The sequence below is a fragment of the Salvelinus sp. IW2-2015 genome, unplaced genomic scaffold, assembly GCF_002910315.2.
Source record: "Salvelinus sp. IW2-2015 unplaced genomic scaffold, ASM291031v2 Un_scaffold1346, whole genome shotgun sequence".
Classification (NCBI taxonomy): domain Eukaryota; kingdom Metazoa; phylum Chordata; class Actinopteri; order Salmoniformes; family Salmonidae; genus Salvelinus; species Salvelinus sp. IW2-2015.
The window spans coordinates 229,143-245,817 of NW_019942851.1; the positions used below are offsets into that span (position 1 = coordinate 229,143).

Here is a 16,675-nt window from a genome sequence, read left to right on the forward strand (position 1 = left end):
TTACTTGAACTCTGTAAGTCGCTCTGGATAAGAGCGTCTGCTAAATGACTTAAATGTAATGTAATGTAAGTATTTATTTGGTCTGCAATCTGAGGTGCAGTTAACTCTAACACATCTATCCTCTGCAGCAGAGGTAACWCTGGGTCTTCCTTTCCTGTGGCGGTCCTCATGAGAGCCAGTTTCACCATAGCGCTTGATGGTTTTTGTGACTGCACTTGAAGTAATTTTCAAAGTTCTTGAAATGTTCCATGTTGGCTGACCTTCATGTCTTAAAGTAATGATGGACTGTCATTTCTCTATGCTTATTTGATCTGTTCTTGCCAAAATATGGACTTGGTCTTTTACCAAATTGGGCTATCTTCTGTATACTACCGCTAACTTGTCACAACACAACTGATTGGCTCAAACGCATTAAGAAGGAAAGAAATCCCACAAATAAACTTTTAACAAGGTACACCTGTTAATTGAAATGCATTGCAGGTGACTACCTTATGGAGCTGGTTGAGAGAATGCCAAGAGTGTGCAAAGCTGTCATTAAGGAAAAGGGTGGCTACTTTGAAGACTCTCAAATATAAAATATATTTTGATTTGTTTAACACTTTTTTTGGTTTCTACATGATTCCATATGTGTTATTTCATAGTTTTGATATCTTCGCTATTATTCTAAAATGTAGAAAATAGTAAAAGAAAGAAAAACCCTTGAATGAGTAGGCATGTCCAAACTTTTGACTTGTACTGTATATAATGTATTGTCATAAACAGTTTACTTTTAATGGTATCATTTGCCTTCCATACTACTTCACAGGACTGAAAATGAATTAATTATTTGTCACTAAGCGTAAGTAGCTGTAATAAAAACTAATTGAGCACATTACAAGGTCAGTAACAATCAAGACAACTAAAGGCACAACAATCTTGACACAAGACAACAAGGATTAAATTTCCCTTTTTATTGATGGTAAAAAAAGAACGTATGATTTGAGGGGGCAATGGCTCAAGCATACATGTCATTTTAAGAGATATATGAATGATGAACATTACAGTTTGGGCACATTACATGGCGGGGGCAAATCAAGACCCCTTGATAGCAGTCAAGACACAGTGTAACCTTTCAAGCCTACTTAGTGAGATAATGCATCAATTTTTTGCCATTGGAACACAGAATATCATGTCTCTCAGGCTCAAGCTTTGGGCAGTACTTGTGTGCATGCCTTATAGTGCTTTCAATATTTGACAGATTAGTCAACCGATGTCCATTTACTGAAACCATGGCAACAAACTTGTTCAGCCCTCATTCCTCCTCTGTTGAGACAAAGAGTCAGTTGAGAGATCCTCCTTCCGGCTGAAGTCTCACACAAGGGCCTGGTTCATACACACACATCTAACAGCTGTATCAGTAAACATTGCGGTCTCAGAGGAAGCTGCAGTCTCTCTCGTTCGAACTCTGAGGCTTGTCAAACTAAGTAGAGTGTTGCTGATACTAACTGCTAGCTGGCTGGCACAGCTCAGGCTAGGTCCAGTAAGATCCAGGACCTGAGAGGAAGAGGCTAGTTGACACGGCAACAAGTAGAGAACCAAGGTAGTAACACCCCACAGCGTTCATGAGAGAATATATTTTTTTAATGTAACCTTTATTTAACTAGGCAAGTCAGTTAAGAACAAATTCTTATTTACAATGACGGCCTACACCGGACGAACCAGGACGACGCTGGGCCAATTGTGCGCCACCCTATGGGACTCCCAATCACGGCCGGTTGTGATACAGCCTGGATTCAAACCAGGGTGTCTGTAGTGACGACTAGCACTGAGATGCAGTGCCTTTGACCGCTGGGCCACTCGGGAGCCCCAAGATAGATGAAATGGGAAGGAAAAAATAGATAACATGGATCCAGAGTAGTGGAATGAGACGTGTGTGTGTTTGTGTATGTTTTTGTGTGTGTATGTAATATACTAATGTGTGTATCACAGGACGTTGGTGGAACCTTCATTTGGGAGAACGGGCTCGTGGTAATGGCTGGAGCGGAACAGGTGGAATGGTATCAAATGTGTCAAGTCAAACACATGGATTCCATGTTTTTGATGCCCTTTAATTCACTCTGTTCCAGCCATTATTATGAGCCATCCTCCCTTCAGCATCCTCCTATGGTGTGTGTGAGATAAAATGTACATTGAGTCAGTGTCTTTGAAATGGAGAGAGAGAGTATGCAAGCTTGGCGAGAAAGAGTATGCAAGGTTGACTAGACAATCTGGAAAAATAATGGACAGGGATTATGAGGTAGTAAATAAATAACAATATACAGTACTTATAAATGCATCCTAGAGACAGACAGAATTTTTTTCAAAACTCAGTTCTTCCCTTGCCTCAAAACCCACAATACATCTTCATCACTTCTTCTTCTTCTTCTCCTGTGTGAAATCGAACCAGGCGTCCAGCAGTTTCTTTCTGTAGTATATCTGACAGGCATCCACCTGCACCGCCACCACTATGACCAGGTACATGACGGTAACTTCCGCCCAGCCGAAGATGAAGCGGTAGGCCTTGCCTTGGCAGTAAAGCTCCTGGGCCTCGCCGAGCATCTCCATGGCGCCGTAGAAGAGTAGAGCGATGGAGAACAGGCCTGAGCTGATCATGGAGATCACCAGGTAGCTGATGTTGTTCTTGGACAGCGACAGGCTGCTGGTGACCAGTGGAAAGAAACTGATCAGGTAGGGGTACTCCCATCTGTAGGGATTGGCCGCCGGGTCGCTGGGCACCAGGTCGAGTTTGCTGATGGTCACCTGGGCCACGAGCCACAGCAGAAGGTGGACAAAGTTGAGCTTCCGCAACTCCTACTTTATCAAGGCACTGGAGGCACAGAGGAAAAAGGGGGAGGAGGGTTGAGACAGTATGTTTAATGTTCCGATAGAAAAGTAGGCAGACAAGACAGACAAGCATACAGACAGATAAGTGCACAGACAGATATGATTACCTCAACAGGTACTGCGGGGCCACCTTCTCTCTGTGTTTGAAGTCACTCGCATCAGTACCTGAAGCTTGAGGGCCCACACGAGACATCATGGTAACAACCTGCTTCCCTGAAAACCAAGCAACAAACAATCATTAATCTTACTAGACTAGTAGGCTTGGGGCTCTACTCAAACCTTAGCGCTGAAATTCAATTGAAATGTAAAGGCAATGTTTCCGCGTTGGAGTGGACGGCAATCATGTTGCATATGTCAGCTCAGTTGGAAATGGCCTGTAGCCCCTTCCTGCAGTCAATGACAAAAAGCACCCTCTTTGGCCTCATGGGTTGAATATTATTCATATTTTTGATGATTTCATAATTAATCAATATTATATATTTTTMAAACGACAACAATCTGGTGTTTCTATGTAAAACAGTTTTGTTACATTTCAGTCTTCTATGATGTTCTGTATAAACAGTGTAATTTGGGATGCAAACTCAAAATGTAATACATTTCAACTCTATATCTGACATGGTACAGGTATATTCTTCTTTTTTAGCCCATAACCATGTGTGTGAGGTGTATACTTTTGTTTCAAAGTAGATTTGTTTAAGACTACAAAGAATCACTCTGTGTGACCCTGATTTAGCCCACTGCAGTTAAAGGCTACATTTACGAGATTGAATAGAGCCCCAAGTGTGCATTTTCAGCAAACATTCTAGAAGATTCTATGTAGTAACTCTATATCCAAACCAATATATTTAATGTCGTTTTTTTAAGCCCACATCTGATCCTTTAATAATATGTTTTTTTCACATGCATTTCATTCAAAGAATTGGTTATGCAGACACACACACCGATGTGATGATCAGGCTTCTATTTCTACCCTAAAACAATTGAATATTAAAAGCTCCTCTATCCTTGAAGTAAAAAAAAAAAATCAAAAACAATGTAATTTCAATAAATATGACTGGCCCAGCAAGTAGCTACATCTATTGAGCCCAGCTAGTGTTGCCATATTCGCAGTTTTCCTGAAAATTGGGCTACTTTGATAACGATGTCGCTGAGCTAGTGGAAATTTGAAATGGAATTTGCATCTGTTGGCCATCAAGTAGGCTATACATTTCTATGCAGTTGCAGGCTACTGTAGCCTACCATTTGATACAATAAATATATATCGAAATTACAATATCACTGGAGTTATTGCAAATCAATTTGTGCCACTTGTGTAGCCTACCTTGACCTGGCAAACGGATTTAATAAATAGCCTAAAACTCAGTTTGTTGTTGTAGCCTTGTGTTATTATGTAATTATTAATGGCCATATTTAATTAATTAAATCGGAAGTTATCAATTGTGATAATCGTAGCTCCGCACAATAAAAGCAGGGTGAACAGATGACAGTGACGTGTGCGCGCACGCGCGGAAGATCAGTCGCAGCATCCCTTTTTTTCCACTGAGCTTTTTTCTCGCAGCATCCTTTTCAAGATATGTGAACTGTTGGTAAGAAACCAAAACATGTATTTTTGTGTTTTGCGGAAGAAAGAAAGCACCTCTTATTATGAGGAAATACATCTACAGTGGGGAGAACAAGTATTTGATACACTGCCGATTTTGCAGGTTTTCCTACTTACAAAGCATGTAGAGGTCTGTAATTTTTATCATAGGTACACTTCAACTGTGAGAGACAGAATCTAAAACAAATATCCAGAAAATCACATTCTATGATTTTTAAGTAATTAATTTGCATTTTATTGCATGAAATAAGTATTTGATACATCAGAAAAGCAGAACTTAATATTTGGTACAGAAACCTTTGTTTGCAATTTACAGAGATCATACATTTCCTGTAGTTCTTGACCAGGTTTGCACACACTGCAGCGGATTTTGGCCCACTCCTCCATACAGACCTTCTCCAGATCCTTCAGGTTTGGGGGCTGTCGCTGGGCAATACGGACTTTCAGCTCCCTCCAAAGATTTTCTATTGGGTTCAGGTCTGGAGACTGGCTAGGCCACTCCAGGACCTTGAGATGCTTCTTACGGGCCACTTTTTAGTTGCCCTGGCTGTGTGTTTCGGGTCGTTGTCATGCTGGAAGACCAGCCACGACCCATCTTCATGCTCTTACTGGAGGAAGGAGGTTGTTGGCCAAGATCTCGCGATACATGGCCCCATCCATCCTCCCTCAATACGGTGCAGTCGCCCTGTCCCCTTTGCAGAAAAGCATCCCCAAAGAATGATGTTTCCACCTCCATGCTTCACGGTTGAGATGGTGTTCTTGGGGTTGTACTCATCCTTCTTCTTCCTCCAAACACGGCGAGTGGAGTTTAGACCAAAAAAGCTATATTTTTTGTCTCATCAGACCACATGACCTTCTCCCATTCCTCCTCTGGATCATCCAGAGGGTCATTGGCAAACTTCAGAAGGGCCTGGACATGCGCTGGCTTGAGCAGGGGGCCTTGCGTGTGCTGCAGGTTTTTAATCCATGACGGCGTAGTGTGTTACTAATGGTTTCTTTGAGACTGTGGTCCCAGCTCTCTTCAGGTCATTGACCAGGTCCTGCCGTGTAGTTCTGGGTTGATCCCTCACCTTCCTCATGATCATTGATGCCCCACGAGGTGAGATCTTGCATGGAGCCCCAGACCAAGGGCGATTGACCGTCATCTTAAACTTCTTCCATTTTCTAATAATTGCGCCAACAGTTGTTGCCCTTCTACCAAGCTGCTTGCCTATTGTCCTGTAGTCCATCCTAGCCTTGTGCAGGTCTACAATTTTATCCCTGATGTCCTTACACAGCTCTCTGGTCTTGGCCATTGTGGAGAGGTTTGAGTCTGTTTGATTGCGTGTGTGGACAGGTGTCTTTTATACAGGTAACGAGTTCAAACAGGTGCAGTTAATACAGGTAATGAGTGGAGAACAGGAGGGCTTCTTAAAGAAAAACGAACAGGTCTGTGCGAGACGGAATTCTTACTGGTTGGTAGTGATCACAATACTTATGTCATGCAATAAAATGCAAATTAATTACTTAAAAATCATACAATGTGATTTTCTGGATTTTTGTTTTAGATTCCGTCTCTCACAGTTGAAGTGTAACTATGATAAAAATTACAGACCTCTACATGCTTTGTAAGTAGGAAAACCTGCAAAATCGGCAGTGTATCAAATACTTGTTCTCCCCACTTTATATGTCCCCATAGATGTGCCTGAAAACTATAGGAGATCTAAGATATAATAGACTATTTTAATAGTCATCTGAACGAGTCAAGGGACAGTAGCCTATCTGTCTGGCAGCACAGTATCCTCATCTCTACACCATATGGCATATCCAATCAGCTGCAATGATCATGACTATAGTTAATGACTGCATTATTAAACCAGAGCAAATTTACTGTAGCCTAGATCAGGAGCAAGTACAATTCGTTTATTACATTTGGACTGGTGAACTGCACTTATCTGATGTGCACTTATTATGGTCACACCAATGACATAATACCTGTCTTATTTGGGCTCCCGAGTGGCATAGTGGTGTAAGGTGAGGCATCTCAGTGCAAGAGGTGTCACTACAGTCCCTGGTTCAAATCCAGGCTGTATCACATCTGGCCGTGATTGGGAGTCCCATAGGGCGGCTCACAATTGGCCCAGTGTTGTCGGGTTGTGGCCGGGGTAGGCTGTCATTGTAAATAAGAATTTGTTCTTACTAGTTAAATAAAGGTTAAATATAAATAAAAGTCTTGATATACACTGAGTGTACAAAACTAAAAGCCTCTACCGCTTCTCTCTCCCGGATATGGGATCCTCCTCATCAAAAAAGCTGACTAGCATAGCCTAGCCTAACGGGACAGGGATATCATATAATATAATTTTCATGAAATCACAAGTCCAATACAGCAAATGAAAGATAAACATCTTGTGAATCCAGCCATCATTTCCGATTTTTAAAATGTTTTACAGCGAAAACACAATATGTATTTCTATTAGCTAACACAATAGCCAAACACAACACCGCATATTTTCACCATGTTTCCACCGCATAGGTAGCTTTCACAAAACCGACAAAATAGAGATAAAATTAGTCACTAACCAAGAAACAACTTCATCAGATGACAGTCTTATAACATGTTATACAATACATTTATGTTTTTGTTCGAAAATGTGCATATTTGAGGTATAAATCATAGTTTTACATTGCAGCCACCATCAAAAATAGCACCAAAGCAGCCAGAATAATTACAGAGAGCAACGTGAAATACATAAATACTCATCATAAAACATTTATGAAAAATACATGGTGTACAGCAAATGAAAGATAAACATCTTGTGAATCCAGCCAATATTTCCAATTTTTTAAGTGTTTTACAGCGAAAACACAATATAGAATTATATTAGCTTACCACAATAGCCAAACACACAAACGCATTTATTCACCGCAAAGGTAGCTTTCGCAAAAAAACAGCAAAAGATTAAAATTAATCACTAACCTTTGGACAACTTCATCAGATGACAGTCTTATAACATCATGTTATACAATACATTTATGTTTTTGTTCGAAAATGTACATATTTATAGCTACAAATCCTGGTTATACATTGTGAATACGTAGCAACGATTCACCAGAATCTCTGGAGATATTTTGGACACTCACCTAATCTGACCAAAGAACTCATCATAAACTTTACATAAAAATACTTGTATGGCAAATGAAAGATACACTGGTTCTTATGCAACCGCTGTGTTAGATTTTTAAAAATAACTTTACCATAACATACAGCTTGCGTTATTGTGAGACAGCACTCACCAACACGGCGGAGAATAGGAGTCAACATTTTACACAGAAATACGAAATAACATCATAAATGTTTTCTTACTTTTGCTGAGCTTCCATCAGAATGTTGTACAAGGAGTCCTTGGTCCAGAATAAATCGTTGTTTGGTTTTAAAATGTCCATTTCTTCTGTCGAATTCGCGCCACAATGCTAGCCAAGGTTGCTAACATTCCCATCCTCTCTTGGCGCAAAGACAGAAAACTCCAAAAGTCCCAATAAACGTTGAATAAACTGATAAAACTCGGTTGAAAAAACCTACTTTATGATGTTATTATCATATGTATCAAATAAAATCAGAGCCGGAGATATTCGCCGTGTATACCGAACGCTTTTCAGAAGACAATGTCGGCTCCCCGCGCGCCGTCGAAGACAAAGAAATACCGGACCTGTCACTCCAAAAGCTCTTATTCGACCTCAGATCAAGCTAGACACCCCATTCCACCTTCCACTGCCTGTTGACATCTAGTGGAAGGTGTATGAAGTGCATACATATCGATAAATAAAAGCCAGTTGAATAGGCAGGCCCTGAAACAGAGCCTCGTTTTCAGATTTTTCACTTCCTGTATGGAAGTTTGCTGCCAAATGAGTTCTGTTTTAYTYACAGATATAATGCAAACAGTTTTAGAAACTTCACAGTGTTTTCTATCCAATAGTCATAATAATATGCATATTGTATGATCTAGAATAGAGTACGAGGCAGTTTAATTTGGGCACGATTTTTTCCAAAGTGAAAACAGCGCCCCCCTATTGACAAGAAGTGTTAAGAACACCTTCCTAATATTCGGCCTCAATTCATCAGGGCAAATKACATCAATAAGTCTATTTTATGGAAAGAGCATAATGTTCATAATGTTTTGTATACTCTGTGTATTTTGAAAAAAATTGTAACAAAGGACCTTCTAGTTAAATCATCTTTATTATTGTTTTAAACAACATCAACAGTATAACAGTAAAAACATTACAACTCTGGGTTTCTTTTGGTTTACTGAAATCTTTAGCACCATAGGCCCAAATAAAGAAAGAAAACTGAATTCATATCTGGAGTCAATTTTCAAAAAAAATGTTTAACTACATTTTATTCCACTTCTGCACATTTAAAATATAGGAGGTCAGTAGTCAAAATAATACATTATAGTGATAAATGCTGCAGAATTTTTTCTCCGTCAAGCGTATTGTGCTGGGGCCCTGGGGGGGTAGAAGGGTAGAGGGGAGGGGCGGAGGTGGGTGAGGGAAGGGTGGATGGGTTAGTTATAGGGACATGGGTGAGGGAGAAGGAGAGGGAGAAGCATGCAGGAAGGCATTTTCACCGTTCTTCCGCTCTTTTTTAATGTTCTACTCTTTGGGTGCGTTTGTAAATTCACTCTGGAGTTCCAGAGAGTGTTCCGAGTGTAATCTGGCCATTCGTAAATTCAGAGCATTTCTCTCTCAGAGCGTTCAGCGCACACACTGGACGCTGGCCGAGGAGTAAGGCTGATCTGAGCGTTCTGACCTCACAACTGCAGTCAAGCACCCAAGCTAACTGGCTAAAGCTACTTCCAGACATAAATGAGAGAGCCCCTCTCTCTGACCTTTTTTCTCCGACCTAGCAGATTTGGTTAGGCTGTTTCTATGTTATCCAGAGCATTGGTGACTGTAACTGTGCTGCTGGCAACAATTTAATTACGCTTTTTGCCAACGTTTACTGACACCGGCCATATATTTGTTTTTCTTCTTTTTGTCTTTTAACCCCTTTGACATCAAAGTATTCATTATTCTTAAATCTTAACCTCCACATAGGGTACCTATAATCAGATTATTTCAATTCTGTACTGCTGAGCCAAGAGGGATTACACACCTTTTTCATGTCTAACATTCATTCAATTATCTTATTCAAAAGTTATTCAAAAGAATCACAATTGATTATCAATGTATCTCTTACTTACAGAAACGTTTAGGCCCCTCTTATTAATGAGGGTCTGGGTCTTGGACAGATGTTTTTCATACGTCTGTCATTATAACACTAGTGCTTTATTCAGCTGACACCCGACACATACAGCAATAAAAGGGTTTGTAAGGACAGCAGTGGTCTTCCAATTTTTGGGTACAATAGTGTCTGTTGGAGCCTTATTCTTTACTTGCCACAAGAGGCATTGCTTTGCACAACACTAATACACCCATAATACATTATTTTGCCAACCATTTAATGCGACAAAATCACCCTTATAAATATCACAGATGATGCTTGTCTGCAAAAGTTTAAAAAATAATCAAACAAATCAATCAAAAACACAACAAGAAAGTTACGCAACAAACTAACACGTGAAATAAACCATTGCACCACTTTATTTGAATCTTGAACTCTATTGGTTTTCAGTTGCCTTTCTATAAGTACTGTAATAGCACATTGCAGGTGCCATTTTACGAGGAATTATATTTGTTTTCTTTAGTTATTCAATTTACATTCTTTGCCACAGTTTCATTAATGACAGCTGCCAGTTTGCAAAGGAACATGTAGGGACTTGAGAAAACACTACAAGAGATACATCTCTTTCCACATCTGTCTGTGCAGCACTTTAAATTAAACTGATACATACAGTTGAAGTCTGAAGTTTACATACACTTAGGTTGGAGTCATTAAAACTTGTTTTTCAACCACTACACACATTTCTTGTTAACAAACTATCGTTTTTGGCAAGTCGGTTAGGACATCTACATTGTGCATGACACAAGTAATTTTTCCAACAATTGTTTCTAGACAGATTATTTCACATATAATTCACTGTATCACAATTCCAGTGGGTCAGAAGTTTACATACACTAAGTTGAATGTGCCTTTAAACAGCTTGGAAAATTCCAGCAAATGATGTCATGGCTTTAGACGCTTCTGATAGGCTAATTGACATAATTTGGGTCAATTGGAGGAGTACCTGTGGATGTATTTCAAGGCCTACCTTCAAACTCAGTGCCTCTTTGCTTGACATCATGGGAAAATCAAAAGAAATCAGCCAAGATTGTAGACCTCCACAAGTCTGGTTCATCCTTGGGAGCAATTTCCAAACGCCTGAAGGTACCACTTTCATCTGTACAAACAATAGTACGCAAGTATAAACACCATGGGACAACGCAGCTGTCATACCACTCAGGAAGGAGACACGTTCTGTCTCCTAGAGATGAACGTACTTTGGTGCAAAAAGTGCAAATCAATCCCAGAACAACAGCAAAGGACCTTGTGAAGATGCTGGAGGAAACAGGTACAAAATTATCTATATGCACAGTAAAACAAGTCCTATATCGACATAACCTGAAAGGCCGTGCAGCAAGGAAGAAGCCACTGCTCCAAAACCGGCATAAAAAAGCCACACTACGGTTTGCAACTACACATGGGGACAAAGATCGTACTTTTTGGAGAAATGTCCTCTGGTCTGATGAAACAAAAATAGAACTGTTTGGCCATAATGACCATCGTTATGGAAAAAGGGCGACGCTTGCAAGCCGAAGAACACCATCCCAACCGTGAAGCACAGGGGTGGCAGCATCATGTTGTGGGGATGCTTTACTGCAGGAGGGACTGGTGCACTAAACAAAATAGATGGCATCATGAGGGAGGAACATTATGTGGATATATTGAAGCAACATCTCAAGACATCAGTCAGGAAGTTAAAGCTTGGTCGCAAATGGGTCTTCCAAATGAACAATGACCCCAAGCATACTTCCAAAGTTGTGGCAAAATGGCTTAAGGACAACAAAGTCAAGGTATTGGAGTGGCCATCACGAAGCCCTGACCTCAATTCTATAGAAAATAGTGTGGGCAGAACTGAAAAAGGAGGCCTACAAACCTGACTCAGTTACACCAGCTCTGTCAGGAGGAATGGGCCAAAATTCACCTAACTTCTTGTGGGAAGCTTGTGGAAGGCTACCTGAAATGTTTGACCCAAGTTAAACAATTTAAAGGCAATGGTACAAAATACTAATTGAGTGTATGTAAACTTCAGACCCACTGGGAATGTGATGAAAGCTGAAATAAATTATTCTCTCTACTATTATTCTGACATTTCACATTCTTAAAATAAAGTGGCGATCCTAACTGACCTAAGACAGAGAATTTTTACTAGGATTGAATGTCAGGAATTGGGAAAAGCTGAGTTTAAATGTATTTGGCTAAGGTGTATGTAAACTTCCGACTTCAACTGTACATATGACTACATTTCACAATATGTGAACCCTGTTGATGTAATGGCATCTTTTAATGCAGTGTTGTAACGTTGTAACACTCTTAAGAGCGGTAGATAGATACAGAAATCTTTGTACCACAACATAAATGGTTATAAAAACTGCATATATGTACATTCACTCACACACATACACACTCCTCTCTCAGATTTTCCCAGGGACGGTCCGACGCGTCCTCCCATCGCTGTCGATCTCAACAGCATCAATCTCAACAGATAGTTGATGTTTAAAAAAAAACATATACATTTAAAGACTTCTATAATCAATGCTCAAATTTCTCCAACATTTTCTCCCTCTGTCACTGTCTCTTCCTCTCTATAGTTGTTGTTACATAGGGTACAACAAGTACCCAGAGAAGGATGAGTGGACGTATTGGCCAGCGTATAGTCCTGCGGCCTGGTCCGAGGGTAGCTGGAGGTACACGGTGTCCCCGGGCTGTAGAGGTAACACTGCGCTCCCCGACGCCTGATCCAGGAATCCCTTCTTATACTCGTCATACGTGTACATCACAGGCTCATCGTTCCTCATCAGCGCCACCCACACGTTGGCCCCTTTGCAGTGGACGTGGTAGGCAAAGTAGTAGATCCCGGGCATGTCGCAGGTAAACACGCCTGTCTGGGGGTTGTAGTTCTGACGGCCGTTGTACAGGATCTTGTCGAACACCACAGGCGTTCCCACTGGTGGGAAGGGTATGGTCACCAGAGCCGTGAACGCGGGCATCTCCAGGCCATTGGCGCCCATCACCTCTCCACTGTTTCCTCCATATTTCCCCTTCTTGCCATAGCCGGCGGTCTTGACTCCGTCCAGCCCAGGAGGAATACCCATCTCAGGGAGGACTGCTCCCATGTTAGGGGAGAGGGCAGGGGGTCCGGGTGGGCCTGGGGGACCAGGTAGACCTGGCTGGCCTGGATTTCCTGGTGGTCCTCCAGGACCTTCTTTACCTGGAGGTCCAAGAGGACCAGGAACACCTGGGTTTCCGTTACCCTCAACGCCGGGAAGACCAGGTAATCCGCTGTCACCTTTAGACCCAGGGGCACCAGGAGGTCCGATCGGCCCACCTGCACCTCCCAGACCTGGAACGCCCTTAGGGCCTTGGGGACCCTTCTCTCCTGGAAGTCCTCCCTCTCCCTTTGGCCCAGATAGGCCTGGAACGCCAGGGGCGCCTGGTAACCCTTTGTGTCCGCCTTCCCCTTGGGGTCCTACAGGCCCAGCGGGACCCCTTGGCCCTGGCTCTCCTCCCTCTCCAGGGAAGCCATTCTGACCATGCAGTCCAGGAGGACCAGGCTCACCCTGGCCACCTGGCAGCCCCTTTTGCCCTCCCTCTCCAGCCTCTCCTTTTGGCCCTGGTTGGCCAAGACCTCCAGGGGGTCCCATAGGGCTAAGGGGACCAGCTGGTCCGATTGGTCCAGGTGGTCCAATCACACCTGGAAGTCCTCCATGGCCTTTGTCTCCCTTTGGTCCTGGGCCTCCGGGCATCCCACCCATCCCTTTATCTCCCTTGGGTCCTGGGAATCCTGGTTTTCCAAATCCGGGCAATCCAGGCTTCCCCGGCAAACCTGGAGGGCCTGGGTGCCCTTTCCCACCGGGCATGCCTGGTTGTCCAGGCAGACCATTCTGGCCTGGTTTCCCTTGGCCTGGCAGCCCTGGTGGACCGGTCTCGCCCCCCTCTCCTGCTGGTCCAGCCAGTCCCTGCTCTCCAGGAGGGCCTGGTTTCCCTGGTCCTCCTGGTGGCCCCAATATACCATTCATTCCAGGCTTGCCCACAYCGGGCATCCCTCCCTGGCCTGGAGGTCCAGGGGGTCCTGCTGGCCCTTTGTGGCCTGGCTGTCCTGGCTGTCCAATTCCCTTGTCACCCTTGGGTCCTGGTAATCCTGGTAGTCCCGGCAGGCCCTTATGTCCTGGTTCCCCCTTGGGTCCTGGTTGTCCTGGCAACCCCCCAACCCCTGGTTTTCCTATCCCCGGGAGACCTGGAGGACCAGGGGGGCCCGAAGGCCCTGGCTGCCCCATATGACCGTCTCCACCGCTGGGGCCCAGCTCTCCAGGTACACCTGGGTCTCCCATGCCCCCTGGCTTGCCTGGAATTCCCGGGAGTCCTGGTTTGCCTACACCAGGGAATCCTGGRGGACCAGCGGGGCCTGGTTTTCCTTCACCTCCTGGCTGTCCTACCCCAGGAGGACCTGGTGGCCCAGAGGGTCCCTCAGGTCCTGCAGGCCCAGCTGGGCCCTGCTCTCCTGGCAGGCCTCCAGGGAGACCTCCCACAGCCCCACTGGGGATTGTCTGACCTGTAGGGGATAAGATGTCCAGTCAGTCTTAACATTGGAAGATCGCAGGCATAGTACAATATTCAGCACAAGAGCAAAATGAAGTACAATCTGCTTGTGTGTATGTCTTAACTAGAGTTAGGTTAGGTAATAAACATTGAAGATTGACATAGTCTCAACATAAACAACATACTATTGGCCTACTCCATAGTAGTGCGCTACTTTCGACCAGAGCCACAAGTCCTGTGAGATTGCCATTCGATCTCACCTTTGTCCTGTCCACTGTTGACTACCACACCTTTGCGGGGGTACTCCTTGCCCATGTGCATGGGCATCTGGGGGATCTCTTTTCTGTAATGGGGGTACTGCATGTGGGGCATCTCCTTTCCTGGCCACTGCTGCTGACGGTGCTGCTCTTTGCTGCCCATGCCCATGTGGGACAGGTGTGGCATAGGCTGGTGCTGCTGGGGTTGCTGCTGGGGGTGCTGCTGGTGCTGCTTGTGTCCGTAGTATACCCCTGTGTGAACGAGAGGTAGTACTGCAAGCTGAAACAGAGCCACGAGGAGAAGGGCTGAGAGAGAAGGCACGGCCATGGCCTGGGGAAGACAGCAGAGGAGAACTATGTTAGACAATCAGTAAATTGATCAATTGATCAAAAAGTCAATCAATGAGTCAAGGGAATCTAATTCACTGTCAGTATATATTTTTCAATCAAATGCAAACAGTCAAACATACATACATGGCAATAAAAGCCATATAACTGGTAATATGAAAGCTTTTCCCCATAGAAAGGGATTCATGCCCTGATACACCTTCGCATTGTTCTGGCTCCACCTACTGGACAATAAAGAGCAATATATTACACAGACAGCGATGCCCACAGCTGACTACAACCAGTCACTCAACACTTAACCATGGGCCAGCCTTTAATTWAAAAAAATATATTGCCAGATGTAGGATGTGGTAACCACAAAACAGTTTTCTTTTTACATGCTCAATCTTGTAACAACACTGCTAACTGACTACGTTTACATTTTACAGATGCTCTTATCCAGAGCAACTTCCAGTACTTAGTGCATATATTTTAATACTTTTTTTCTACTGTTCCCCCGTGGGAATCAAACCCACAACCCTGGCGCTTGCCATGCTCTGCCAACTGAGCTACACTTGACCGAGGCAGACYGTTGCTTAACACAATGTTTCCAATGCTGTTGCCTAGGGTCCGGTTTACGAGACTACTAACTGACTGAGCATTGCCTTGGCTTTCAAACAGCTGATGGAGCAAAATGATAACATGACTAATAGCCCTGTTATCAGACATACTATCAGACAAACGAACTGTCAAGGACATTTATACTTCACATGAAAGCTTCTGAAAATAACCTACCAGATCAGGAAAAACTCAAATGCGTTTCAGCCTACAAGTCATAGCAGAAAAAAAAGCAATTTTACTAAAGATAGGGAGTTGGGAAAATAAATTATTCTCTGTTAAGTTTAACATGTTCTTTCTTTCATTAAATAATGAATCATATAACGTGGCTGTTTTTGACGAGACTTTATGTGTGTCTCTGACCTTCTATTGTGAACCCTCCCAGATGTTCCTTGGAAATGAGGGTGCTCCATCAAGACTCAGCCACAGTATGACAAAGAGCATCAGGCCTGGAACTGGGAGATAGTGTATCTTGGCTTTGGTCCTCTTTTGTGTTACTGTAGACAATTACTTTTTAACCCATTAAAACACAGTTAAAATTCCAATGCAAAATGTTGAGTTTGACTGTAATAGTAAAGATTATGTGAGAAGTAATACTGATTGATTGGTATGCAGTCTCAGAAATATGTTGTTATAGTGATGTACTTACAAAGGCTGGGCAATTTCAAGAATGCCATTGAACTGAATATGTTATCACTTACTGTAGTTTGACTGTTTGATCTCTCTCACACACAGTTTCTCTCACACACTCTCTCTCTCCCTCTACCTCTATATATTTTTCTCTCTCTCCCTCACTGACTCCTCTGTCACTGTCTATCCCTCACTCTGTCCCTCTCTCATACAGAACACAGAGCTCTGATGGTCAAAGTCTGTACTGTAGGCTAAACACCAGTATGTTAGAGATCAGCCCTCCAAACCAAAGCTTTTTGTTCAGAGAGCTGGTCTGGCCAAAATATGCAGCACGAATTAGTTTTCTGGCTTGGCCAGTTAGGTAGCCAGTTCATTCCAATTGGTTGTCACAGCTGACCTTTGTGAATGAGAAATACTGATGGAAGAAGGATGGAATACATTTGTTGGAGAAGCTATTATTCTGTGTTTCTGTCAAATTCATACTTACCATAGAGTTCATAGAGTTCACACTTTCTGAAGATAAATAAAGACAAATTGCTGCTTTCTTAGGTTCTCTGGGGTTTTAACAGTATGTTTCCTGCCAAGCCTCCGAATCACAGC

At 43.0% G+C, this 16,675-nt stretch overlaps 1 protein-coding gene and 1 pseudogene across 1 annotated transcript; both read right to left on the reverse strand.

Moving 5' to 3' along the window:
• Positions 1-1,151: 1,151 nt before the first annotated feature.
• LOC112070508 (protein jagunal homolog 1-A-like) lies at positions 1,152-4,309 on the reverse strand (annotated as a pseudogene).
• A 4,353-nt stretch (positions 4,310-8,662) lies between these two features.
• On the reverse strand, positions 8,663-14,828 carry LOC112070505 (collagen alpha-1(VIII) chain-like). The gene is made up of 2 exons (XM_024137917.2): positions 14,504-14,828; positions 8,663-14,256 (listed from the first exon to the last, which is right to left on the reverse strand). The coding sequence occupies exons 1-2, from the start codon at positions 14,826-14,828 to the stop codon at positions 12,302-12,304; spliced, it is 2,280 nt and encodes a 759-aa protein (XP_023993685.1). The 3' UTR covers positions 8,663-12,301.
• Positions 14,829-16,675: the final 1,847 nt, after the last annotated feature.